The sequence below is a fragment of the Planococcus citri genome, chromosome 5 (assembly GCF_950023065.1).
Source record: "Planococcus citri chromosome 5, ihPlaCitr1.1, whole genome shotgun sequence".
NCBI lineage: Eukaryota > Metazoa > Arthropoda > Insecta > Hemiptera > Pseudococcidae > Planococcus > Planococcus citri.
This window is the reverse complement of record NC_088681.1, coordinates 6,442,143-6,468,657: the sequence shown is the minus strand read 5'-3', so window position 1 is coordinate 6,468,657 and position 26,515 is coordinate 6,442,143. Positions and strand designations below refer to the sequence as shown.

Sequence of the window (26,515 nt, the reverse complement as noted above, 5' to 3'; positions counted from 1 at the left end):
CCATCGAAACGTTTTGCAAGGGGGAAGAGGCGATCAACTTCAAATTTACGCAGATCTACGCGGCCACCAAATTTGAATTCAAAATCAAAATTAACCAATCAGATACCATGCGCAGAAAAAAGTCGCATCAATAACCAAATAAGCCCATAAGCTTCGTCGTTGTTCATTGACGCGGGGTAAATGGACTTGCTGGGTATCCATTTAGTGTAATATCGATGAAGCTGCTTTACATAAACCTAAAAATCTCTCCCACACTTTGAAAGTGAAAGCATTTTATTTTTGATTTCAAGTTCTCAACTCTCAGTCTCTCAACCAGTGATGGTTAGTTACCGGTAATTTATAATTGGGTAACTTACCAGTAACTTACCGGTAAGTTACCGGTAATTTAAGTAACTTATAAATTTTCACTGAAATGGTTCTGAACATCAGAATTGAGATGAAGGTTACCTTGAAATCATCCATAACATCCAACAACTGACAGAAATGGGTAGGGACTTGTGTAGATGTCCCATTTATGCGCCTTTGGGGTTTGGGCTTGGGCAATGCAAAAATTGCTGTTCCTTGCTTTCAATTACCAAAAAATTCCCAATCAGAGTCAGAGTGCAACAGCATTTTCTATTACAAAAAGAGAACTGAGAAGAGAACTGCATTAACCAGTTGCAAGAATGAAATTAAGCCAATTAAGGCAAAAAAAAAAGTTTTCTCAATCTCAACACCAATCATTTCTCAAGTTCAAGTTCAAACTATAAAAGCATTCAAATCAAACAAAAAAAAAACGAACACTTTTGAAGATTTGTAATAGGTACCTATCTAGGTATTGAAGTAGTCAAGTAATAGTGTGCTTTGTATCAAGAGGTGCAACAAAATTAAAATTTATAGCTTTATTTTACCTCACGATTCATTTTTTTTTTTTTTTGATTTTACAATTTATCATTTATAGGTCATCTCACAAGAAGTAGGTATGTACCTACTCTCTAAATTTGAAACAGTCAAACACTGTTAAGAAGGCAAAATCCAAAATGTCAATGTCATCACTGAAATAAACAGTGAAAAAGTACTGCAAAAGTCAGTTATTTAAAATTTTTACTGCTGACCATGCTGATCACAGTAGTTTTTGACTGATCAACACAGTACCTACCTAAATAAATAATAATTCATTTTTGACTGATCAGTTCAGTAAATAATTCACTTTTGAATTTTGATTTGACTGATCAGATCAGAAAATTATTTACTGAAAAATGAAAATCCAGTCAAAAACTATAGTTTTTAAGAAGCCAGAATGTTGTCATACCCCACTGTTGAGTGCTATACAGTAAAATTTGACTCTTTTAAATTTAGAGAGTACAAATTGTAATTTGTTGTATCTAGACAGCTACAGCAGTACATGCAAACATCAAAAATTACCCATGTCAACATTTCTGTTGAAAATTTATAAATTACCACGGTAACTTATGGTAATTTATGTCATGGTAACTTACCAGTAACTTACCGGTAAGTTCTCGGGTAAGTTACCGCGGTAAGTTTCCATGCATCACTGCTCTCAACTAACAAGTTTCTTTTCAATATTTTAATAGATTTTTATTTTTTAATTAAATTTTTTTTCAGTTCATGTTTTCAGTGTTTTCACGTTTTTCGTTTTTCGGTTTTTCTTTTCATTTTGATTTTGTTTTTCTCTATTGGGCCGCAGCCATTTCTTGTGGAAAGCCGTAACTGTAACCGTAACCGTAACACATCTATTGCAATGTTGCCAACTGTAACACGCTAAAAACGTAATTTTCATAACAACAACAATGGACTGGTGATAACAATTTTTTATTGATAATGATGATAAATTTTTGTCCATAAACTAAAAACTAAACTAACCCAGCTAACTTCAAAGTTTAGTATTTTTCATGCAACTGGTACTTTTTAAACGAAGAATCCGATGAATGGTGTATCGTAATTTAGAAAGAAATGTCGCGACAAAGTAATGACATTTGTGATGAAACCTCCTTAAATAATGTTACTAACACACGTGTCAACAATATGGATTTATTTGATAGTTTTTCTGAAGAGAACTTCGAGCAGAGCATGCTTGGAACTTCCAGTGATCATATTGTTACCTCAAACCAGTTCCAAAATAATATCTTGTGTAAGTTCGAAAATGATGATTATCCGTCTGATCAAGAAAAGTAAGTCAACTCGTTTAAAAAACCATCGCCTTTCTACATTTTTCTCTAATTTGTTGTTGAAACAATACATCTTTTATTTTAATAGCAACGAGCCTTACGAAATTCAAAGCAATACTGAAGAGCCATTTACGAAAAATGAAGACCTATGCGTCGCATGTGGACATGTCTCAGCCTACGAATTTTTTAGGTAAGTAAACAATAGTTGCTTACTTATCTACAGTGCACATGTAACTATTGATTCGTCATTCTAATTAGCTTCAATTTCTAAATTCTAGTTTCCCGATCGATGCTGATATTCGACAGCAGTGGGCGAAGTTTTGTGATATAAATTTAGATGAAATAAAACCACATTTTCGCCTTTGTGATGGGCATTTTAAACCCGAAGACTACCAGATCTCGATGCAACGTAGAGTATTGATGCCGACATGTGTTCCAACGTTAGATCTGAAAGTGAAAAGGGAGGCACGAACTGATCAACGTTCTGTAAAAGGTCACTGCAATGTACATAGATATTTAATATTAATTCAGAACATATCACTACTTAATAAGTTTTGTTCAAAAAACTAGCAATTTATGGAGTTCATGTAGTTTTCTAACATTTTCATACTCAACTTTTGTAGTGTTCAACATAATCTGATAATCCTGAAGTTTTTATTTTTTAAAATTTTTTTATTTACTTACATAATAATTAATTAATTGTTGGGATTGGAAAAAGTAAACAACTGTAAACTATGTTTTTCAGATGAGCTCCTACAATCTGCCGAACACGTTAAGGCCGACGATGTTTACACTACAGATTCGAGTATGCCTTCCGTAGAAATATCGATCAACAACCCTCAGATTAAGTTAGAAGTAAAATCAGAACCATTTACCGAAGAAGGTCAGTAATTATGTTAGTTTGTGGAAAATGTGGGGACATCCTACGGGATATTTTAAAGCAAAATTGCCAACTAAAAGTATTTCTGGATTTTCAGTTATGCTCGATGAAGCTGCCGAAAAGGTTGCCGAAGATATTCACTTCGTAGATTCGACTATTTCTCCCCGAGAAATATCTATCGACCTTCTTCATTATGCGAAGGCGAACCTTAAACAAGTTCCCATGAGAGGTGAGTAAGAAATCATACGTATTTTAGGATTATTATGCTGTCTGTCATGAGAAGAAACACGCTGTTGGGCTTACACGTGTATTTTTTTTTCAGTTGTGAACGCAGAAACTTCCAGAATTGTAACTGGAAATAATCTTCACCGTTTGACTACGTTTTCTTTAGAAAATTCGAATAGCGAATTTTGCAGTTCAGAGGATCCACTTGAGCAACATTTTGAAGAAGGTGAGTGTGAAGTAAGAGTACATCAGGTGATTTCATTTTTTTTAAATTTAATTTTTCGGTACCTTTTTTATTTTTTGAATTTGACTACTCACCTGCTGAGTATAAGAATACAAATATTTTTAAATTGAGAGGTAAACAGAATTCTATAAAACATAAATTATTTTTTTATTTCTTCAAAAATATACTTACCATTTAGTTACCTACCTCCGTTTTAATTCCAATTTTTATTTTTCAGTAACACTTCCGAAACCGGAATATTCTGACGAAGATAGTCAATCTCCAAATTCTACCATTCCTTCCTCAGAAAAGTCGCATGAGAGTCGTAATAAAGCAGAGGCGCGAGCAGGATGCTCAAAAAATCAAGAAAACTCCGGTCAAGGTCGGATTACTCCGTCTGCAAAACAGAAAAACCCTCTCCCAAGCGTAAAAAAGCCAACGCGAAAATCCAGCAATGTTTCCAACACGGTTAGTACGTCAATATACTTTATTAGGGTAGATGGTGGAAAAAAAATTGTCAGAGGATTTCGATCAAAATTTAAAAAGACGTGTATTTGAAGTTGAAAGTTGCTCGGAAAAAATTTTAGCACTGGAGGTGCTCTTGGTGGAAAGATATGGATCCTCGAAAAAATGGACGTTTCCACGATTTTTTTCGCTCTAGTTCCTACCAACCTTTTTTTAAAAGAAGAATGGCCCAGTTTTAAAAGTGTAAAAATAGATTACTTATGTATTATTTATAAGATTCCGCCACTTTTAGGGTTGTAATGGGTGATTGTAATAATGGAAGTTACAAATCTCATATTTTCGAGTGAATTCGTGATTTGAAAATTTTTCACATTCGTAGTTAAGCCAAAACACCGAATATCAATTTTCAAGCTACCAAAGTTGATATTTCGGAACGCAGTGATGCCAATTTTTGGCCATTATTGCTTGTATATAATTTCTGAAAAGTGGAAACCAACAAATTTTGAATGTGATAAGTCGATAATTAGGTAGGTATAATTATTTCGATGTTTCAGCAGTGGTAGGTATCTGTACTTATTCTTGCGAAACATTGAGAAAAAAACATTGAGAAACGCCACCAATTTATTGGAGAATAGACGACTCTAATTTTCAGCTGCTTAGTAGAACCCTATACATAGCAAAAAATTAAAAAATTGCAACCCCCCCCCCCCCGACTGATCCATTGGAACAACAGTTTTCTTGAAGGGGACATCCTAAGGAACAATTTAATGCAAAATTGCAAAATTGCAAAAAAAAAAAAACTGTGATGCAAGAGTGCTGGTTTCAGCACTCCAAAGGAGTTTTTTTTACTCCAAGAATTTTCATCATACCTACTCCAAACTCCACTCTCCACTCTTAGTTTTGAAATTTACTCACTCCAAAGGAACTGTCAACACTCTTACTCCACTCCTACTCCACTCCTTACTCCTATAATTTTTCGTCATTTGCCTTATTTTTCAGGAATTTTGACTCTACAGATATTGAGTGATTGATTATTTATTAGCGCAGTCAATATGCAATTTGACCCAAACATAATTACAAACAAAGGTTTTTTTGGTGAATATTGTCTAGGGTGGTGTGCTGAACAACATACTAAAAGTCCCCGCCTCAGTGGATCAAAGCCCCCCAAAATTAGTTTTTCATCAATAACTCCTGAAATATTGAATTTTGAGTAAAATGAGCTCAGTGATCATTTCATCTCCTCCCCAATACCTATCAAATGAGCTATCGACCAACTCCCTAGCCTCAAGGCGGTGGCGCTACGACCCCTCAAAGTGATCTGATTTCAATAATTTTACATTTTATGATTTGGGACTTGTAACCTGTTCTAATTGATAAAATGAAGTCAAACTTGGGGAATGAGATTCTTTTGAGAGCTAGAGTTGACCTCCAGAGTGGGGAGGGTCAAAGTTGAAAATTACAGAAAGGCCATTTTTTTGGAGGGGCATAACATGACCCCAAATGGATGAAAAGGGTCCAAAATCATACCATCGGACAGTACCCTATCTGTGATTAACATATCCAAATTTTAGATTCCTAGGTCATCCCCACTCCTTTTAAGATGGAAAAAACCGAAAATAGGGGCAAAATAAGGGGATTTTTAGCTTAATTCCGCTTTAAATTTACAAGAGCTTTCGTCCTTGCTTCGGCCTGTTCTATTTTTTTTTGTCAAAATCAACTTCCTCCAAAAAAAATATCATTCAAATTCTAAAATTTTAAAAGCCAAAAAAACTACTTGTCCTTACACGAAAAAACCTCGTTTTTATGCCTCTCAAAATGCAAATTTTCAGAAGCTTTCGCTCGAGCCTGTTCTCTTTTTTTTCAAAAGTAACTTCTTTCAAAAAAACATCATTCCAATATTAAAATTTAAGAAACCAAAGAATAAACTCTTTGCTTTTAAAAAACCTCGTTTTTAGGCATCTCAAAATGAAAATTTTCAAAAGTCGTTTTGAAAAAAAACAAATTTCACATTTTCAGGCCTCCAAAAATCCAAAAAACAGAAGAAAAATTTTCATAAGTCTTATGAATATTGTATCAATTGGCCAAAATTGATGCATGTTTTATTTATTTATTTATTTTTAATTTAAAAAGTTATTAATCGAAGTTAAACTGTTTTTTATATCCAAAGATGTAGGCCTATCCAGTTCGAAGAAAGGCTTATGAAATGAAATCACCCCCGCCCCCATCATCTTCAATTTAAGTGTGGGGTAAGCATAGAAAGTTTTAAAAAATGGTCTGGAAAAATGGAAAAATTGGTCTGGAAAACCTGATAAATCAGGGAAAATCATTTCCAGAAATGAGTGGACACCCTGAGTAAGGAGTTTTGATTTGGCAACACTCCAACTCCACTCCTACTCCTTTTTGAAACAGTGGGAGCACTCCATCATAGGAGTGTGGCTCCACATTACAGCATAGATTGCTCTTACTCCAAGCATATACTCCTCTAAAAATCTCACTCCTTGCACTCCTTACTCCTACTCTTACTCCACTCTTGCAACACTGCAAAGAACAAAAGTTGCTGAAATAGCAGATTTTGCTTCCCAACATGTCTGGACTCACACAAAATATTTTATAACCGCACTATATCCCACCTTGGGAGTAATAAGGTTCTGTACCTCTCAAAAAAGTTATATTTTACAGGAGAGCGATTTTCGTTTTTTTTTAAAACTTGATTCATTATTTTCATCAAGTTATAATTAATTGAGAGGAATGAATAGCACCTTATTTTTAAAGTTCTGATATCGTACCTTCATTCAGCATAAGAACGCTTTGAAAAATAAAACTTGAAGAGGAAATATTTCAATATTTGGAAAACGTTTTGAGTTATAACCTTTCATTAAAATTGATCTGGGGGTGAAAGGAAGCGTCCAAAAAAAAATTCATCTGTATGAAGTTGTAGAGAATTAAATTTCCAATCGACATACTGTCGTTAGTTTTTTTCTAGAGTGCTTAGTTTTTGAGTTTTTCTCAAAAAACTAAAATTTCATTATGTGCAAATTCATTTTTCTGAAAAGTGATCAATTTAAAAAAAATTATCCCATTTGGTACAAACCAATAAAAAATGCACCTCTTGTGACTATTTCCATCTGACAAACATTCAAAACAATCAAAACTGTTTGTTAACACTTTGTATGTATGAAATTTGCCCAAAAAATGTGGAGTTTTTTGAGATGTACTTACTTACCCTTATAACTCAAAACAACTTGCAATGTTGTTGGGATTTTGAGTTAAGTCATTTGCATTTTTATAAGATCTAGATAATGTAGCCAACTCAAAGTGTTATTTTTGGTTGAGAGGGAGGGGGGTCATACAAACCCCAAAAATGCAAAAATGTCAAAATCAATTATTCTTTAGATGTATATTGTATATCTTTATTGCTCCCAAGGTGCGATATGAAATAGATGCACACGCTTATGATTCAAAAGAAAAGGACGTGTCATTTTCGATATGATCTTTTTTTCCTGTAGGTAAAGATACAGATGCGGGATGGATTGACCCATGGTGAAGAGAAACCCTTCAAATGCCGAATTTGTGACGCACAATTCAAGCACAATTTCAATAAATTGAGGCATGAACGCTTGCATAAGGAAGAAGATATTTTTGAGTGCGCTATTTGCGGAAAAAAGTACTCTTATAGAGAGTCTCTCTATACACACCTGAGACTACATTCCTCGCCATTCTCTTGCCAATTGTGTAGCAAAAGTTTTGCTCGAAAAGATCATCTTAGACAGCACCAACGGATGCATAGTGAAGAGAAATGCTACAAATGCCGCTATTGTGACGCACGGTACAAGCACAATCGCCATAAAGTGAGGCACGAACTCACGCATCATAAAGGAGCTTATTTCGAGTGCGCTGATTGCGGAAAAAAGTTTTCCTATGAAAATTCTCTCACCAGACACCGAAGAGTACATTCCGGTGAGAAACCGTTTTCTTGTCAAACGTGCGGCAAAAGATTTGCCGACAAAGGCAATCTTACTCAGCACCAACGGACGCATTCAAAAGAGAAACCCTTCAAATGCCGCATATGCAACCAAAAATTCCGTCACCAAGGGGAGAAAACAAAACACGAACGTTTCCATGTGGAGGGCCCTCGTTTTGAGTGTGCCCATTGCGGCCACAAATTCCGCCGTAAGAGCGCCCTAGCCAAGCACATATCATCGAAATGTACTTGAATATCAATAGTTAAGAGCTTATTTAAATGTGTAAAATTGAAATATTTTTCAAATTCCTTCGATTAATGAAGTTATACGAGTATTGAATCAAAATCAGAGTGAATTAAAGAAACTCTCAACTGTATAGTCGATTTATTGTTTTGAATTTCTGCAGACTTCGCGATTTTTTTTTTTTTATTGAAAAGTCCAGAGTTCGATTGAAGGAGCATGAAATATTTTACATTTGACATTAGTTAGCCAACATACCGAATATGCCAAGTTTTGGCCATTAATATTAATTTCTGAAAACAGAAAAAATTTTGAATTTGATATTTTTTGAATTTTAACATCAAGGAAACAAAAAAATTTCCTAAATTTTTGGTGATTTTTCTCGATTTTTTTGAACTTTAAAATATGGTACCTTACCACTGCGTTCCAAAATATTTCTTCAGTTTCAGATATGATATTTTTCAATATTTTCTCGTCATTATAATATCTAGACTAGATATTTATGCGAAACATTTGCGAAGAAAATATTTTCAAAACACCAAGTCACCCAAATTTTAGGGTAACCCCTCCCCTAATGTGACTCTCAGGAGGGTCCAACTGCAAATTCAACTTGAAATTCGTGTTCAGCGAGTACAATTCATATGATAACGATATCTATATTGTCAATCTTCTTTTGCCCCTAAATTGAGGGGGAGGGGGTGCCTATGGCCCCAAAATTGGAGTTTCAAGAAGTTGGTTGGCTTTCTATTGTTTTTAGAGGCCCGCCGGCCCGCATGCAAAATTTCAGAATTATATCACTGGCAGTATCGCTTTTTTTGGCGGTACCGTGACACAAAAAACACTTTTTTTGAATGTTTTTCAAGTTTTTGAAGATTACCTACCTGGAGAAAAAATTTAAAAAAAAGTACCAATCATGGTATACTCATGCGGATATATATTCCAAAGAATAAAAAAAATTGTGCACCGCGAATTATAGGCTTGAAGATACAGCGGTTTCAAATTTTCTTTTGTCAATATCTCTTCTCCTGAGAGGCCGAAAAATTTTGAAAAACTTCACGTTGATACACTCATGTCTCCTCCATATATTTTGAGTGAATTCAGAAATTTTTATTCAAAACTTGTTGAGTATATGATTATTTTCCACAAAGAAAGCGTTTTTTTTCAAAGGCACCCAACAATGTTTCATCAAAATTTCAAAAATCCGAGCTCATGGGCGTTTCACCTTGTATTTTACCCGGGAATATCAACCCTTTCAAGTTTCAAAAATCTGCTGGAGGCTCCAGAACTGCTCAACACGGTTTGAAACCGTTTTCAACCGATTACATAGGTCGAAAATGGGATGTACATATCCCTTTGAACTTTCCAACTCAATTAGGTAGGTGAAATTTTTTTCTCATTTTTGGCTCGAATTTGATTTTTAAAAATTCACCAAAAATCGAAGAAAAAACCTTTGATTTAACACTTGAAATTTTGGCTGATGATGAATTTTTCAATGCTCTTGCTATCTTTTTTTTCTTTTTTTTTTTGGGAGGGGGTTTGTTGGTTGTCTACTTGTAATGTGTTTAAGCCAATGCACTATGCCTTAGGCTTATAAGTATATTTGCTTCACTACGACAACTGAATTTGAGCCATTCCCTGTCATGGCACCCCTGTCTGGGACCAATGAGGCTTGCTGGAGGATTATGCTTCCAGTGCCTCCTTTCAAAGTCGGCATTGAGGAGGTTTTATTTGTCGAGCTTGTTCGGCTGCCCACAGTTCCCTCACTGTTTGTCCTAGGTACTTTTGATGAATGGGGTCATGAACATCTGGTAGATTCGTTGGCGTGATGTTTGATGGTCTTGCTGCCTGACTACGGTGACAAGCAAGTATTACGTGGTCAACGCTCTCTGGTGCCTTGCCGCAGGAGCATGTTGGGGAGTTACATTTCTTCATGGTATGTAGATATTTGCGAAAGCAGCCATGGCCTGTCACAGCTTGTTCAAGCCAGAAGTCCAGTTCCTCTATTGGGAGAAGCCTGTGTACTGATGGAATGAGCCTCTTGGTCCAATTCCCATGTTGGTAAGATCTCCAGCAGGCTTGCCAGATATTCAGGGAGTGAGCTCTGTAACTTGTTCTAAGTTCTAAGCTGTTGCCCTCAAACTCAACTTGGTGCGGGTATCCATAGTAATCTGGTACTGGTAGCTGCTTTTTGATAAGCCACAGAATGCTGCATTTGATTATTATAAGATCTATAGGAGGGAATCCTGATATCACACCAGCAGATTCAACTCCAGTTGTGCAATACAACCTGCCAATGTTGGTAGCAATTCTTCTTCTTATTTTTTGCAGTGATCTGATATGTTGTGTGTCACGTAGTTCCTGGTAAAACAGGCTTGAACAATACAACAGTGTTGTGACTACAGTACAGTAGTACATGATTCTCCTGGCCCATGAGGAGTATCCGTATAGATTTCGGCAAATAGTTTCCATCAGAGGGAGATACCTTGTTGATCGTTCAATGGTGTAATTGATATGATCCTCCCATGTGAGCGTGCTGTTTATTATTACACCAAGGTATTTGATGTTTCCTGTTATTGGAACCTCTTCATTGTCAATAACTAGGTGATCGGATAATTGGTCAATCTGTTTTTGAAGGTTGCTTCTTGAATCCACTACCATACATTGTGTTTTCCCAACACTGAGTATCAACCCTCGTGAATCCAACCATTCTCGAGCGTTTTGTGTGACTTGTTGAACTCTCTGTAGTAGGAATTGGACTGTATCGGCAAAGACCATTAGAAATGTATCATCCGCGAAGCATTGAATGAATACATCTTCCTGTTCTTGGTAGAGGTACAAAATGTCATCGTAATCATCATCCCATAATTCTGGAGCTTTGTCTAGTTCCACAAATTTTGTGGGAATCTTATTTTGGAATTTGGAAATTAGAATTTTGCGATTTTGGTCGACCTGTGGATCAAAATGGCCGTCATTTTGTTAGTGTTACAAAATTTGTTTTTTTTGGCAAGTTTTCTTTAAAATGTTTCTTAAGATGATGTAGATAATAGATAAATACAAAAATAGGTAGAAAAAGAGCCAATATGGCGCCACCACACAACTTACTTTTTGATGAAATGAACATTTTTTCGAGTGTGTAGGATAATTATGTGTTTCCCTCTTAAAAGTAGGATAGATATTCCATGGTCTGCAGGGTCATCTTTTTCTTTTTGTCAAAAATACTTACATGTTGGCAACGTGAAATATATGCATTATCATCACCCTAATCCAACAACCAATAGTGAGCAATTACTACTGTTATTCATATCGATGGTTATTCACTAGTGAAGTAGTGACCGTGTTACCAAACTAAATTAAACATGAAACTTTTTTGGGAGTACTCGGTATTAATGGGCACTCAGTGTATGTTTTATTTTTGTGTTTATGGAGCATAACTAGTTGGAAACTCAATTATTTAGAAGAAAAGAACGTTTCATTTGCGATATGATCTTTTTTTCTTGTAGGAAGAGGAACAGATGCAGGACTCATTGCCTTACTGCTGCGATATTTGTAGTACGAAGTTTTCCTATAAACATGACTGGACAAGACATCACCATGAACATACGAAGCCGTTTCACTGCCAAGTCTGTGACAAACAGTTTACTGCTAAAAGATATTTATTTGCACACGGATTGACACATAATGAAAAGAAAGACTACAAATGCCGCGTTTGTGACGCACCATTCAAGTACAATCGCAATAGATTGGAGCACGAACGTGTGCATGCGAAAGGAGCTTGTTTTGAGTGCCCTGATTGCGGAACACAGTTTTCCTATAAAGGTAGTCTCATTAGACACCAGAGAATACATTCCGGCGTAAAACCGTTTTCTTGCCAAACGTGTTACAAACGTTTTACTCGAACAGATCATCTTACTGATCACCAACGGACGCATACTGAAGAGAAGCCCTTTAAATGCAGCATATGCAGCCGACAATTCAAGTGTAAAAGCAATAGGGCGCAGCATGAACGTTTCCATGTAGAGGGCCCTCGTTTTGAGTGCGCCCATTGCGGCAACAAATACCGCGATAAGCGCGACCTAGCCAATCACTTATCATCTAAATGTACATAAATATAAATAATTGAGTATCTATCTAATTTGTATTTCTTTGTTTTGTTTTGTTTTTCAATGTGAAAAAAAGTAAAAACTTGACTCGATACTTGACCGATTTCTTAAATTCAGTTTTAGTTCAGTGGCAAACTGTAAGTAAGCGGCAAATTATGATAAAGCTTTGACATTTGGTATGATAAAAATCTACTGCTAGCTCGAGAACTGCTCAAAACCGTTTCAAACTCTTTCCAATCGATTTGACAGCTCGAAAAATAGAGAATATCCCAAATTTCAGCTTTTTAGATCGGTTTTGTAAATTTTGTAATATTTCGATTTTTTCCCCTCATTTTTGGCTTAAATTTGATTGCCCCTCACTCCTGCGATCCATTGAAACAATTTTTTTATTGAAGGGGACATCCTAAGAAATAATAACAAAAAAAAAAAAAAGTTGGCCCTAATACTAACAAAACTGCAACCATTTTGATCAACAGGTCTACCGAAATCGCAGATATTGCTTTCCAACATAAGATTCACACAAAATTCTATAAACTGGACAGAGTTAATACTATCAAGAGCATGCAAAAATTCATCAACCGACGAAATAAGTGCTGAAGTGAATTTTTGAAAATCAAATTTTAGCTAAAAATGAGGCAAAAATCAAAATTCAACCAAAATGAACCAGAACGCTAAATATAGCCCGTTTTGAGCAGTTCTGGAGCCTGCAGAAAATTTTTTTAAACTGGAAAGTTCCACAAGCTCTCATCATTGTCAAAATTAATAGGGTAAAAACTGAATTTCAATTTTCTATGTACCTCTAACCGAGGTGGAAGAGCAATTTTTTCAAATTTTCAAAGAAGTTCGAAAGTGATGGACAAAAATACAATGTTTCAGACTGGAATATGTTGATTTTGAAAAAAATAACGGGTAACTTTATCGGCCACAAAGGTCCAAAAAGTACCTGGAAGCTTCAAAACTACTTGAAACCACCTGCAGTCGACTTCATAGCGTATTGAACTCAATGTTCAGGAAGAATTTCGGCAATTTAACTCCATTTGATGAAATTTTCTAGAAATTTGAAGTTTCAAAAATGTTCTGGAGGCTCTAGGAGACAGCACTTCTTGATGAAATGATGTGGAAAATTCAAGTTTCAAATACGGCTGATGGAGGCTACAAGAATTTCGAAAAGGTCGCCGGAGGCTTCAAAATGACTTAAAATCCACTTGCTGCAGCGGACTTCATGGCGTATTGAAATTAGTTTACAGAATAGATTTTTAGATTTTCAACTTCATTTGATGAAATTTTGTGGAAGTTTACCGTAGGTTCAAGAACTGATCAAAATGGTTGGGAAACAGTTCTTTTTATCAATTTGGCAGGACAGAAATAGGATATATCCAAAATTTCAGCTTTCCAGGCCAATTTGGTAAAATTTTGATTTTTTTTTTATCATTTTTGGCTTGATTTTCAGAATTTTACCAAAAATTATAAAAACAAACTTTTTACTTGGAATTTCGGTTGGTAACAAATTTTTTCACGCCAGTTCCTTCGATCTAACTTTGCCCAGTTTTAAAAATTTCGTGAAAGGCGCGAACATTCAAAAAAATAAATCGACTATGGAGTTGATAGGTTCTTTAATTAACTCTGATGAGATTTTGATAACTTCATTAATCGAAGGAATTTGAAAAAAAAAGCACCAGCAAACCATTGATCATATTACATTCCAAGATACCAAATATACCAACTCAGCTGATATGGCTAGGTTATTCAGCCAACATTTTGCAACTGTTGCGAATAACGTAGTTAATTCTTCTCAAACATTGGACCCATTATCCCTTATTGTAGCTAATGATTCCTCAATATTTGTGTTACCAGCTACTGCAGCTGAAGTCTCTAATGTCATACAAGGTCTCGAAAATTTCAACTCCAGGGATAGTTATGGTTTAGATGTAGGTCTTATCAAACAAGCTGATCGCTACATATCTCATATGTGACCCGCTCTGACAAAATCGACCATTTCGACAAAAAAAGTGTCCAGAATAATGACGTTTAAAATGAGTTTTATGGGTTGAAAGATCAGATTTTTGAGAAAAAAACATTTTTTGAAATTTTGTCCAAATGGTCGATTTTGTCAGAGCGGGTCACATATACTTGCTGAACTTTTTAATGACTCCATAGATCAGGGAAAATTTCCAGAAAGCTTGAAATCAAGTATTGTAACCCCTGTACATAAAAAAGGAGAAAAATCAAATTTAAACAACTATAGGCCCATCTCTGTAACACCAGTATTCTCAAAGATTTTTGGCCATCTGTTGTATAATCAACTGATACGATTCCTATCAAGCTTCCTTTATAGTGGCCGTGGAATTTTTCTACAGAAAAGACAAATGTGTACATTCAAATGGAAGCATTTATACTGGCTGTGGAATTTTATCAATTTTCTATGGAAAAGTCAAAATTTTTCAACTTTTCCATAGAAAAGTGATGAATGAGATGAAGATTCAAAACTTTTTAGTAAAGTGAATAATCATCAGAATTTATAAGAAATGTTATTATTTTACAAGTTTAGAGGTTCAAAAGTGCTTAAAATTGAGTTTGAAAAAATTCCACGATTTTCTGTAGAAATTTTCTATTGCCAGCTTATCATCACTATAAAGGAAGCTTCAGCTAACAGCATTCTAAGTGAAACACAATTTGGCTTCCGTTGTGGAAAAAACACTACCAAAGCAATATTTAATTTATTGAACAAAATTCTCCAAGCTGGCTAAGAGGGTGAAAATTCATTGGCAATATTCTGTGATTTATCAAAAGCTTTTGATACCATGAACCACAGAATTCTACTGGGAAAGTTGGAAAAATATGGAATAATGGGTCCAATCCACAGTTGGCTGAAATCCTTCCTTGAAAATAGGGTACAAATAGTCAAAATCCAAAATGGCGAGACTTACACCTTTTCTGAAGAGAAAATAATAGACAAAGGAGTCCCCCAAGGTTCCATACTTGGACCTTTATTATTTATTCTCTATGTTAACGATTTGTCATCTTACATTAATGCACTTCTAACCCAGTTTGCAGATGATACAACTATGTTTTTAAAAGGTGGTAGCTGGGACACACTGCTTAAAAAAACAGATCATGTTCTCAAAAACTTAATCTGCTGGTTTAATGCAAATTACATGAGCTTAAACTTGGAAAAAACAGTAACAGTGCCTTTCAATGTAACCCCCAAGGAGGCAGACCTGGTAGCAGAAACTCTCTCAACTCTACCTAATGTCTCTCGTGCTGCAAAGTTCTTAGGGGTTGATGTTCGATGCAATTTAAAATGGGATGTATACATCACTAAATTAACCAGTCGTTTGTCATCTATAAACTTTTTACTCTTTCAGCTATGCCAAATCACAAATCAAAAAACTCTCAGACTTGCATATTTTGGACTATTCCACTCCACAATGGCCTATGGGGTAGTTTTTTGGGGTGGTAATGCATCTTATGTCAAGCAAATACTCACACTACAAAAACGTGCGATAAGAACAATTTATAAACTACCTCTAAGACAAACATGCAGACCCACCTTTGTTGATAATAAAATTCTCACTACAATATCACAATATATTCTGGACATCCAGATCACGAGGTAACCTCAGAACTCCCCACCACCGCACAAAACTTCTCCAGAGTAGCACTGTATCATCTGCTGCAAAAGTATATAATCGGATTCCAGGGAGTGTAAAAAACCAGCCAACTGCAAAAAAATTCAAAAATGTCCTGAAAGAATGGCTGATAACTAGGGCTTATTATACCCTGGAAGAATATCTCAGCTCCCCGGATCAATAAGAGTTCAAATTTTTTGAAATAACCTGGAGTAGATTTTATGTACCCATAATTTTAAATCTTCATCTTTTATGTTTTAATCAAGTTTTTTACCCTATATTTTAAAGCTGAAATTTGTATTCTATGTACTTACATGCTTAACTTGATACGATGGCAGCAATGCTGCCGCATGTATCTCAAATAAAGAATTTGAATTTAGGTAACATAAAACACCATTGTGTATTTTTACCATACAAACTGAAGGACAAGTGTTCAGTGGCAAAATGTAGGGGAGACTGTTGTACCCCGACCATAATGTACCAGGGAACACTTTGCTGGTGCGAAGCGCATAGCGCTCCTAGCGGCGATTTGACGTGTAACACACGTGTGAAGTAGTGAGTGGCCATCTTTGTGACAAAAATTGATAAAATGTATTTTATGCATGTAAAAGTAATTATTTTAATGGTTTTGTTAAACCTACTGACAATAAGAGATTGAAATATTTCAAAATTGTTTCACTGTTGCAAGTTAGTACATTATACCAGCTACCAATTAGCGTTCTTGGATAAGCTTGAAAACATCAATTTTTTTCAAAATAATTTTTTTTCCAAATTTTCATGGGGTCTTGTACCTTGGAACAAAGTGACCTAATGTACTACAGAACACCAATTTTTTTGCATTTTTTACTACTTTTTTCAGCTATACCACGAAGTAAAGCATCAAAAAATGGAAATAGGTACACATTGCTTCAGAACATTTACCACCAGCACAAATTAGTTTCATTTTTTGACTTTATTGAACTTTCAAAAATTCAAATTTGACCCACTTTTTTATGAAAAACTCAAAATTTGATGAAATTGAGATTTAAAAGCCTCAAATAGTGTTTTCGAAGTCTGGAATCGATAAGCAATAGTTTCGAATTGTTAATCAGGAGCTTCCAAAAAAATGTTGGTGAAAAAGTTATTGCGTTTCACAGTGAATTATGTGGTGTTCCCTGGTACATTACCCCAATGAAATTTTCTGCAGGCTCCAGAACTGCTCAAAACGGGCTATAGGTACCTATTCCAAATTTCAGCGTTCTGGTTCATTTTGGTTGAATTTTGATTTTTGCCTCATTTTTAGCTAAAATTTGATTTTCAAAAATTCACTTCAGCACTTATTTCGTCGGTTGATGAATTTTTGCATGCTCTTGATAGTATTAACTCTGTCCAGTTTATAGAATTTTGTGTGAATCTTATGTTGGAAAGCAATATCTGCGATTTCGGTAGACCTGTTGATCAAAATGGTTGCAGTTTTGTTAGTATTAGGGCCAACTTTTTTTTTTTTTTGTTATTATTTCTTAGGATGTCCCCTTCAATAAAAAATTGTTTCAATGGATCGTAGGAGTGAGGGGCAATCAAATTTAAGCCAAAAATGAGGGAAAAAACCGAAATATTACAAAATTTACAAAACCGATCTAAAAAGCTGAAATTTGGGATATTCTCTATTTTTCGAGCTGTCAAATCGATTGGAAAGAGTTTGAAACAGTTTTGAGCAGTTCTCGAGCTAGCAGTAGATTTTTATAACTGGAAATTCAAACAAAATTTCATCAAATGAAGTTGGAAATTCGAAATTTGCGCTGCACTCCAAACTTAAACCCGCTATTGCGTCGACTGCTGATGTATTTGGGTCATCTTGGAGCCTTCAGAAACTATTTGAAATATTATTGCAGCTCCAGTAGATTTTCGAAACTTGAAATTTAATTTATACAGAAATTCATTCAAATGCCGGTCATTTCGTTAGTAGAACCAACTTTTTTTTTTGGCAAGTTTGCTTTTATTTAAAATGTTGCTTGAGATGTCCCCTTTAAGAAAAAAGTTGCACTGTGGATTTGGCGAGGGAGGGGGGATGCATATCGCACCTCGGGAGTAATAAGGTTACATCTAAAAAAAAAAATTGATTTTGACGTTTTTGCATTTTTGGGGTTTGTATGACCCCCCCCCCCCCTCAACCAAAAATAACACTTTGGGTTGGGTACATTATCTAGATCTTGTAAAAAACGCAAATGACTCAACTCGAAATCCCAACAACATTGCAAGTTGTTTGGAGTTATAAGGGTAACATCTCAAAAAACTAGACCTTTTTTGAGCAAATTTCGTACATACAAAGTGTTAACAAACAGTTCTGATTGTTTTGAATGTTTGTCAATTAGAAATAGTCACAATGAGTGCATTTTTTATTGGTTTGTACCAAATGGAAAAAAAAAATTTAAATTGATCACCTTTCAGAAAAATGAATTTGCATATATACTTAATGAAATTTTAGTTTTTTGAGAAAAACTCAAAAACTAAGCACTCTAGAAAAAAACTAACGACATTAAGTCGATTGGAAATTTAATTCTCTACAACTTCGTTTACAAGAAATTTTTTTTGGACGCTTCCTTTTGCCTCCAGATCAATTTTAATGAAAGGTTATAACTCAAAATGTTTTCCAAACATTGAAATACTTCCTCTTTAAGATTTTATTTTTCAAAATGTTCTTATGCTAAATGAAGGTAGGATACCAGATCTTTAAAATGAGGTGCTATTCATTCCTCACAATTAATTATAAGTTGATAAAAATGATGCATCAAGTTTTTTAAAAAAAGAAAATCACTCTCCTGTAAAATTTCACTTTTTTGAGATGTAACCTTATCACTCCCAAGGTGCGATATGACGAACTGTAATTGGCCTTGAATTTTAGTGGGGCGTGCTTCGATCGACGCAGAATTTCAAATGCTACATTTTAGAAGGGGACTAATTTTCTCAAAACAAGTCGAGTAGTGGCTAAAGCGAAAAATCCACAATTTTTTTGAAATTGGTTCTTCTTTGTGCCTACTTTTCGGGGGGCATAATATTAAACATGAAACTTTTTATGGGTTTCATTTTTGTATTTATATTGCATGACTTGTTGGCAATACAATTACCTATTCAGAAGAAGATGTGACATTTGCGATGTGATCTTTTATCCTGTAGGTAAAGGTACAGACGCAGGATTCATTCCCCTACTGTTGCGATATTTGTGGTGCAATGGTTTCCTGTCAACGTGATTGGTCAACACATCAGCAAGAACATTCGAAGCCGTTTCAGTGCCAAGTCTGTAACAAACAGTTTGCTCATAAAAAAACTTTAATTGCACATGGATTGACACATGGTGAAAAGAAACGCTACCAATGCAGCACTTGTGATGCACGATTCGACCGCAATGACACTAAAGAGAGGCACGAACGGGTGCATTTGAAAGGAGCTTGTTTTGAGTGCACCATTTGCGGAAAAAAGTTTGCCTATAAACATTCTCTCAGTGATCATTTGAGAGTACATTCCGGTGTGAAACCGTTTTCTTGTCATACGTGTAGCAAAAGTTTTACTCACAAACATCATCTTACTCAGCACCAACGAACGCATACTGAAGAGAAACCCTTCAAATGCCGCATATGCAACCAACAATTCAAGCATAATCGCAATTGGGCAAGGCACGAAAGAGCCCATGTGGAGTGCCATCGTTTTGAGTGTGCCCAGTGCGGCAAAAAAGTCCGCGATAAGTACCACCTAGCCAAGCATATATTATCTAAATGTACTTAAATTTCAATAATTGACTACCTAAGTATCTTATGTTTTGAATCAAATCTGTTTTTTCTTCTTTTTGTTTTTTTTTTATTTTATTTTATTATTTTAAAAAGAACTTGACTTGATACTTGACCGATTTCTTAAATTCGGTTTATTCTTAGAGATTGGTTTTTGTTTGGCGTTTTTTTCCTTTTTCAATGTCAATCGAATAATGAAATTACCAAAATCAAATCAGAGTGAATTACAGAATCTCTCTATTTGATAGTCAATTCGTTTTTTTTCGAATTTTTGCGATTTTCTGGACGAATCAGTCAAGTTTTCAAAGATTACAGGGGCAAAATGCCAATTTCACCCAAATTTTCCTCGAGCTTTCTACTTATTTTTTGGGCAATTTTTGTTCCTCCCTGGACAAAGCTAAATAGTAAGAGTATGGAAAAATTTATCACCAGCCAAAATTTCAAGCGCTAATTTTGTTTATCGATTTTCGATGAATTTCTTGAGAATCAAGTTTTAGCCAAAAATGAAAAAAAAAGTTACCAAATTGACCTTGAAAGCTGAAATTTGGGATATTCCTTATTCTCTATCCGACAAATCGATTGGAAATGGTTTCAAACCGTTTTTAAGCAATTCTGAAGCCTCCAGTAGATTTTCAAGATTTGAAAATTTCCTTGAAATTTCTGCGTGTGAAGTTGGAAATTTGAAATTCACTCTGCACAATTCGTGACAAAGTTAATTGGACAGATTTTATCGCATTTTTTGAACCCCTGAAAAACCAGAGACCTGCGATTCGTTCCATTTGTAATTTTGAACCCTCTTTTTGGAGCCCCCTACTTTGGACACCTCTACCAAAGGCGTTTATGCATATTTTTTCAAATAACTTGGGGAATTTACATTTGACACACATTAGGTAGTGTCCGATAATTTTTCATTGATTTTTCCTGTAACTTCCATAGTTCAACTTTTTTGAGCCAAATTCTGAGATTTTACTTCGTTGAAATCGTGAAAACGTGATTATAACGTTTTTTCGAACAACATCTGCGATCTGGGCTGACCTGTCAATCTGTCAATCACAGTGGTTGTCATTTTGTTAGTGAGGCCAACTTTTTTTTGGCAAGTTTACTTTAACATGTTGTTTAAGATGTCCCTTTTAAGAAAGAAGTTGTCCCAGGGAATCTGTGATGGCAACTGGGGATACCTACTTCTATTCCTATTGGCATATCGCACCTCGGGAGTAATAAGGTGACATCTCAAAAAAGTGAAATTTTACAGGAGAGTGATTCTCTTTTTTTTAAAAACTTGATTCATTATTTTTATCAACTTATAATTAATTGTGAGGAATAGCACCTCATTTTAAAGATCTGGTATTCTACCTTCATTTAGCATAAGAACACTTTGAAAAATAAAATCTTAAAGAGGAAATATTTCAATGTTTGGAAAACATTTTGAGTTAGAACCTTTCATTAAAATTGATGTGGAGGCGAAAGGAAGCGTCCAAAAAAATTTTCGTATTAACAAAGTTGTAGAGAATTAAATTTCCAATCGACATAATGTCGTTAGTTTTTTTCTAGAGTGCTTAGTTTTTGAGTTTTTCTCAAAAAACTAAAATTTCATGATATGTGCAAATTCATTTTTCTGAAAAGTGATCAATTTAAAAAAATTTTTCCATTTGGTACAAACCAATAAAAAATGCACTCCTTGTGACTATTTCTAACTGACAAACATTCAAAACAATCAAAACTGTTTGTTAACACTTCGTATGTACGAAATTTGCTCAAAAAATGTGGAGTTTTTTGAGATGTCACCTTATAACTCCAAACAACTTGCAATGTTGTTGAGATTTCGAGTTAGGCCATTTGGGTTTTTTACATGATCTAGATAATGTACCCAACTCAAAGTGTTATTTTTGGTTTAGGGGGGTCATACAAGCCCCAAAAATGCAAAAACATCAAAATCAATTTTTTTTGAGATGTCACCTTATCACTCCTGAGGTGCGATATGAAGAACTATAAGATGGTCTTGGATTTTAGTGAGGTTGGCTTAGATCAACCCAGAATCTCAAATGCTATATTTTGGAACTGGCCATTTTTCTCAAAACAAGTTAAATAGGTGCTATATAATATTCATCGTGGTGTGGATTTCACTTTCAGGTTCCTAGTTTTTTCCTCCGAAGGAAAACCCCTGAAAACAACTACTGGAGATTTTGAAAAACTAGCAGAGGAACTAATTAGCCAGTTATATCAATCTTGGTCCATTTCTTCTAAGAATTTAGACACTTTTTGCGTTCATTTTTGGTAAAAATCCATGATAATAGTATGACAGGTTGGTAGTCTGTTTCTCTGGTAGTTTCGGTAGGTATGTACTACCGAATAACTCGGCCTACACCATTGATCATTTAACTTCTGTACCTAAATGGTATTATCGGTATATACAGAAGTACTTGTAGGTACAAAAAGGGCCAATATTGCGCCACCGCGTACAATAATTTATTTTTTGATGAAATGAACTTTTTTTTCCGTAACAGGTATAGTTATGCTTCATTTTGATATTTATACACCATGACTATGTTGGCAACACAATTATTCAAAAGAAAAGAACTTATCATTTGCAATATGATCTTGTTTTCCTGTAGGTAGCGGCACGGTTGCGGAATCTATCCCCCTTTCCCTGCGATATTTGTGGTACAACATTTTCCTGCAAACGTGATTGGACAAGACACCAGCATCAACACACGAAACCATTCCATTGCCAAGTCTGTGACAAACAGTTTGCTTATAAATACCACCTTCTTAGACATGGATTGAAACATAGTGAAGAGAAACCCTTCAAATGCCGCACTTGTGATGCACGATTCAAGCACTATCACCATAAAGTGGCGCACGAACGCATACATGTGGAAGGAGCTTGCTTTGAGTGCGATGAATGCGGAAAAAAGTTTCTTCATAATTGTTATCTCACTACACACATGAGAGTACATTCCGGGGTGAAACCATTTTCTTGTCAAACGTGTGGCAAAAGTTTTTCTCTAAAACATCATCTTAGCAGGCACCAACGGTCGCATAGTGAAGACAAACCCTTCAAATGCCGCCATTGCAAACAACAATTCAAGCATAATTATTATAAACGGAAGCACGAACGCGTGCATGAGGAAGGAGGTGGTTTTGAGTGCGCTGTTTGCGGAAAAAAGTTTTCCTATAAACATCATCTCGCTACACACCTGAGAATACATTCTGGTGTGAAACCGTTTTTTTGCCAAACGTGTAGCAAAAGTTTTACTCAGAAAATCCATCTGATTCGGCACCTTGGGACGCATGCTGATAAATGGGTGCACGTGGATGAAGCTTGTTTTGAGTGCGCTGAATGTGGAAAAAGTTATCCTACTAAGTGTCTCTCATTACACACCTGAGAATACATTTCGGCGTGAAACCATTTTCTTGCCAAATGTGTGGCAAAAGTTTGGGGAAATATTTTTTGCATGACGAAAAAGGGCATCATCACGACAACCATTTTTTTGTTCATAAAAGATGAATGAACAACAAAAAATGATGAAGTTCCAAGTCAGATGGCGCCTGACAATAAAATATTTATGAATGACTACGATTTTATTACGAGATGAGCAGTATTCATGGCAGAACATTATCAGTTCAATTACAATTATATTATTTATATTTTGTACAAATTTTGACAAATGATCTACTGAGGTTTTCTTTTTTTTATATATATAATAATATATATTTAACAAGTTTTATTACAATCTTAAGGAGACCTTAAATAAGTAATATTTCTGACTTTAAACAAGTTAGTTACATGACATGTGCAGGGTTCTCTGCAGTGAGAGTATACTCTGCTATTTTACGATGTATCTCTCCGGTGAGAGTACTCTATTTATTTTTTATAATATCTATGACTAATGACGAAATAAAGATCACTTTTACTATAAAAACACTATATTTATTATGAGAACTGCGACGGCCGTTTCGGTACGACACGTACCATCTTCAAGGCATGAGAACAGACTGATAAATTATTACATAATATTCGTTGAGAGCTTAAAAGTTACGCGTAGTGCTTAGGATTTAGGGAGGGGGGTAGGTACATTCGTTTGTGTAGGTGGAAAGCTGTGCAGTAGGTTACGTTGGATGCTGGTTGGAGCTTTTACTACTTCGTTGAGAACATTGTAATTGTTTTGGATATGTTTGAATACTTCAAAGTGATCTTTATTTCGTCATTATGCAAAACACTAAAAGTGATAACCTCCTTAACAAATTATCTATGACTAAGTTGTGAGGTTTTAACTGATGGATGTTTCTTTGCTTTGATCTTGTTTTGTGAGTTTTCAACTTGAGAAATTCTTTTATCCATCTTTTAAGCAGTTCCCAAATGTCTTTTAAGCTCGCCTGCTTGCTCTTCTAGTTCCTCTGGTTCATCCGATTCATCCGTGTTATTCTTTGGAAGGTTTCTTTTGACAATTTTGGCTTGTTCAGGTTTCTAAGTTGTTATCTGCTCCTGGCTTTGAGTGGTCCTTTGCTTGACACAATCAATTACTGTCATCTTTGGTTTAGATATAGCAGCAATTTTTGCTTGATATACTGGACACCCTCTCCAGTTGGTTTTATGATCACCATCACAATTGGCACACTTGGCTGGGTCTTCTTTCTTCTTCCTACATTGCTTTGTTTCATGGTCTAATTCGGACCATGCATGACAAGAGTCACCACGTAGTGGAAATGATGAGAACTACAACAAGCGGTATAGATGCTGAAAATTTAACATTGTCTCTTATGGAAGGAGCTTAGTTTTCATACATTTTTCGATAAAATCTTCAAAAGTGTTGATTTTTGGAAGAAAATCATCTGAATTTTTGTTTTCCTCGTGAAATTACCTTTAAAATGACGTATTGTAATTGTAATTTAATGGGCTCTGAATGTTTCTTTGATCATAAATGTGATGAAAAAATGGTGATAAAAGTCTAATAATATCACAAATCACGAGCGATAATTAACGATTATGCATCACATAACAAACAAAGCAAAGAAGTAAGTACTTACATATGCTGGTAGTAAATTTCACTAGGAATACAAAACTTCTACTCAAATTGGCTGAAAAACTAATATTCTTCAGCATTTTATTAAAAATCGAACAGAAACGATAATGTTCCATAAGAAGCAATGTTAAAATTCAAGCGGTATACTGCTTGCTGCTTCTTATCAGTAGAAGCACACTAGTGCGCCACACCTGCGCATGGCCCGAATCCACACTTAATGCATTTGGGTTTCCTTGCACAGTATGTTTTGGTATGACCAACCTGCTGGCAGTTTTTACATCGAGGTAGCTCCCTCTTTTTTGCTGGAGGTTCTACCTTCACTTTAGTGTGCAACAAGAACCCCATTTCATAAATGGTCTTGTTGTTTTCTTTTGGGCTAAGATATATGTACATAAAAGAGTGGTAATGCCACCTTATATGATTTCTTACTCGCAATTTCTCCAGATACATCCTTTTTCACCTCTGTTTTTTTGATAATTACATTGGTGACATTGATGGCATCATGTCCGGTTTTAATCAATTCTAATTTGATATCCTCGGGTGAAGTGGAGGGGTGTAGCCCTCTTATAACTACCTGATAGGGTTTATCTTGTTTCAACTGATATGTATGGTGCCCAATTCCATACATTTTGTGACTAGGATTCTTCCTTATAGCCTCCAGTGCCCTATACACTGCTCTAAAGCTTTGCTCATTTGAGCATGCAGTTTTAACATCTCCATTAGAGAGGGTTTGCATTATAGGGGTTTCACACTCTTCCATGCTTTCCAACATTGCAGTAAATTCAGTAATATTTTCAATTCCACTAATGTAAATAGGTGGAATACGTTTCTTTTTGAGTTTTTCACTGTGCGTTTCTTTTGACAGGATAGATTTAATGCTGTCTATTGTCATATTGCTATGATTTTCCTCTGACTCATCTGTTAATGATGCTTGTTCGCTGAGATGCTTTTCATCCTCTTTCAACTTAGCTTGATAGTGAGCTACTACTTCCCGTAAGTGGTTGATTTGCCTCTGCTGTTCTTCCAACTGTTTTTGTTGAAGTTTATTTTGTTTCACAATGGCACTGTACATAGCTGTTAGCTGGTTGTGCGTGGGATCGCCTCTTTCAAAAAAATTTGAGTGAAATTTGTAATTCAGTAGAAGAGAACCAAATTAGCCTAAGCGAAGGGAGGGCAAAAGCTTGGGAAAAAATGAGAATTTTGAGGATAGATCGGCAATTTTGTCGGCAAATGTGCAATAATTAAATACATGATTGTAAAAACTAAAATGTTGTTGGAATTTTTGTATTTTCCCATTTTTTTTGAATTTCTCACAATTTCCCAAGTTTCTCCTACTTTCGCGGGACCAGAAGTGGCAAACTGTCACCCCTTGGGTCTCTTTCCTTTCGTCCCTGAGGTCAAATGAGGAAGAGGGATCGGCCAACAAAGTCCACAAAACATTACTTCTATAAACAGCAATTTTTACCATACCTACTTCGTTTTTTGGTATCATTTTAATATTTTTTGAAAGTTTATTTCTGTTGACAAAATATCTCTTTTTGACAAAAAAACTTTGTAGTGCATGGCCTTGTTTTCTTTTTTTTAAAAAATTGATTCATTATTTTTATCAACTTACCTATATTTAATTGTGAGGAATGAATAGCACCTCATTTTAAAGATCTGGTATCCTACCTTCATTTAGCATAAGAACACTTTGAAAAATAAAATCTTAAAGAGGAAATTTTCAATGTTTGGAAAACATTTTGAGTTATAACTTATAACCTTTCATTAAAGTTGATGTGGAGGCGAAAGGAAGCGTCCAAAAAAAATTTCAAGACAACAGATGTGTAGAGAATTAA

The 26,515-nt window shown here is 35.2% G+C and overlaps 2 protein-coding genes across 5 annotated transcripts in view; both read left to right on the top strand.

Annotated features, from left to right (window-relative positions):
* Positions 1-19,711, top strand: part of LOC135849104 (zinc finger protein 34-like) — a 183,474-nt gene extending 163,763 nt beyond the window's left edge. The window contains exon 10 of the mRNA XM_065369337.1: positions 19,046-19,711. Within this exon, the coding sequence (XP_065225409.1) occupies positions 19,046-19,651 (606 nt within the window). The 3' untranslated portion in view covers positions 19,652-19,711. The remainder of the gene's footprint in view (positions 1-19,045) is intronic.
* On the top strand, positions 1,755-26,515 carry LOC135849109 (zinc finger protein 134-like). Of its 4 annotated transcripts, XM_065369356.1 has the most exons (9): positions 1,755-1,966; positions 2,043-2,171; positions 2,257-2,358; positions 2,447-2,661; positions 2,914-3,051; positions 3,146-3,277; positions 3,371-3,499; positions 3,735-3,964; positions 22,266-26,515. In XM_065369356.1, exons 1-9 carry the CDS (start codon positions 1,929-1,931, stop codon positions 23,037-23,039), a joined length of 1,887 nt encoding a protein of 628 aa, XP_065225428.1. In that variant the 5' UTR covers positions 1,755-1,928; the 3' UTR covers positions 23,040-26,515. The 4 variants fall into 4 exon arrangements, with proteins under 4 accessions (XP_065225428.1, XP_065225426.1, XP_065225430.1 ...); XM_065369354.1 differs by having other exon boundaries at positions 1,760-2,171; positions 22,266-26,513; XM_065369358.1 differs by lacking the exon at positions 22,266-26,515 and adding an exon at positions 11,664-12,357 and having other exon boundaries at positions 1,779-2,171.

Bases quoted from the DNA above. Each gene is read 5' to 3' on its own strand.
- LOC135849109 (XM_065369354.1), top strand. From the start codon at position 1,954: ATGTCGCGACAAAGTAATGACATTTGTGATGAAACCTCCTTAAATAAT. The intron at 3,052-3,145 runs GTCAGTAATTAT...CTGGATTTTCAG, and splicing joins AGAACCATTTACCGAAGAAG to TTATGCTCGATGAAGCTGCC. The intron at 3,278-3,370 runs GTGAGTAAGAAA...TTTTTTTTTCAG, and splicing joins TAAACAAGTTCCCATGAGAG to TTGTGAACGCAGAAACTTCC.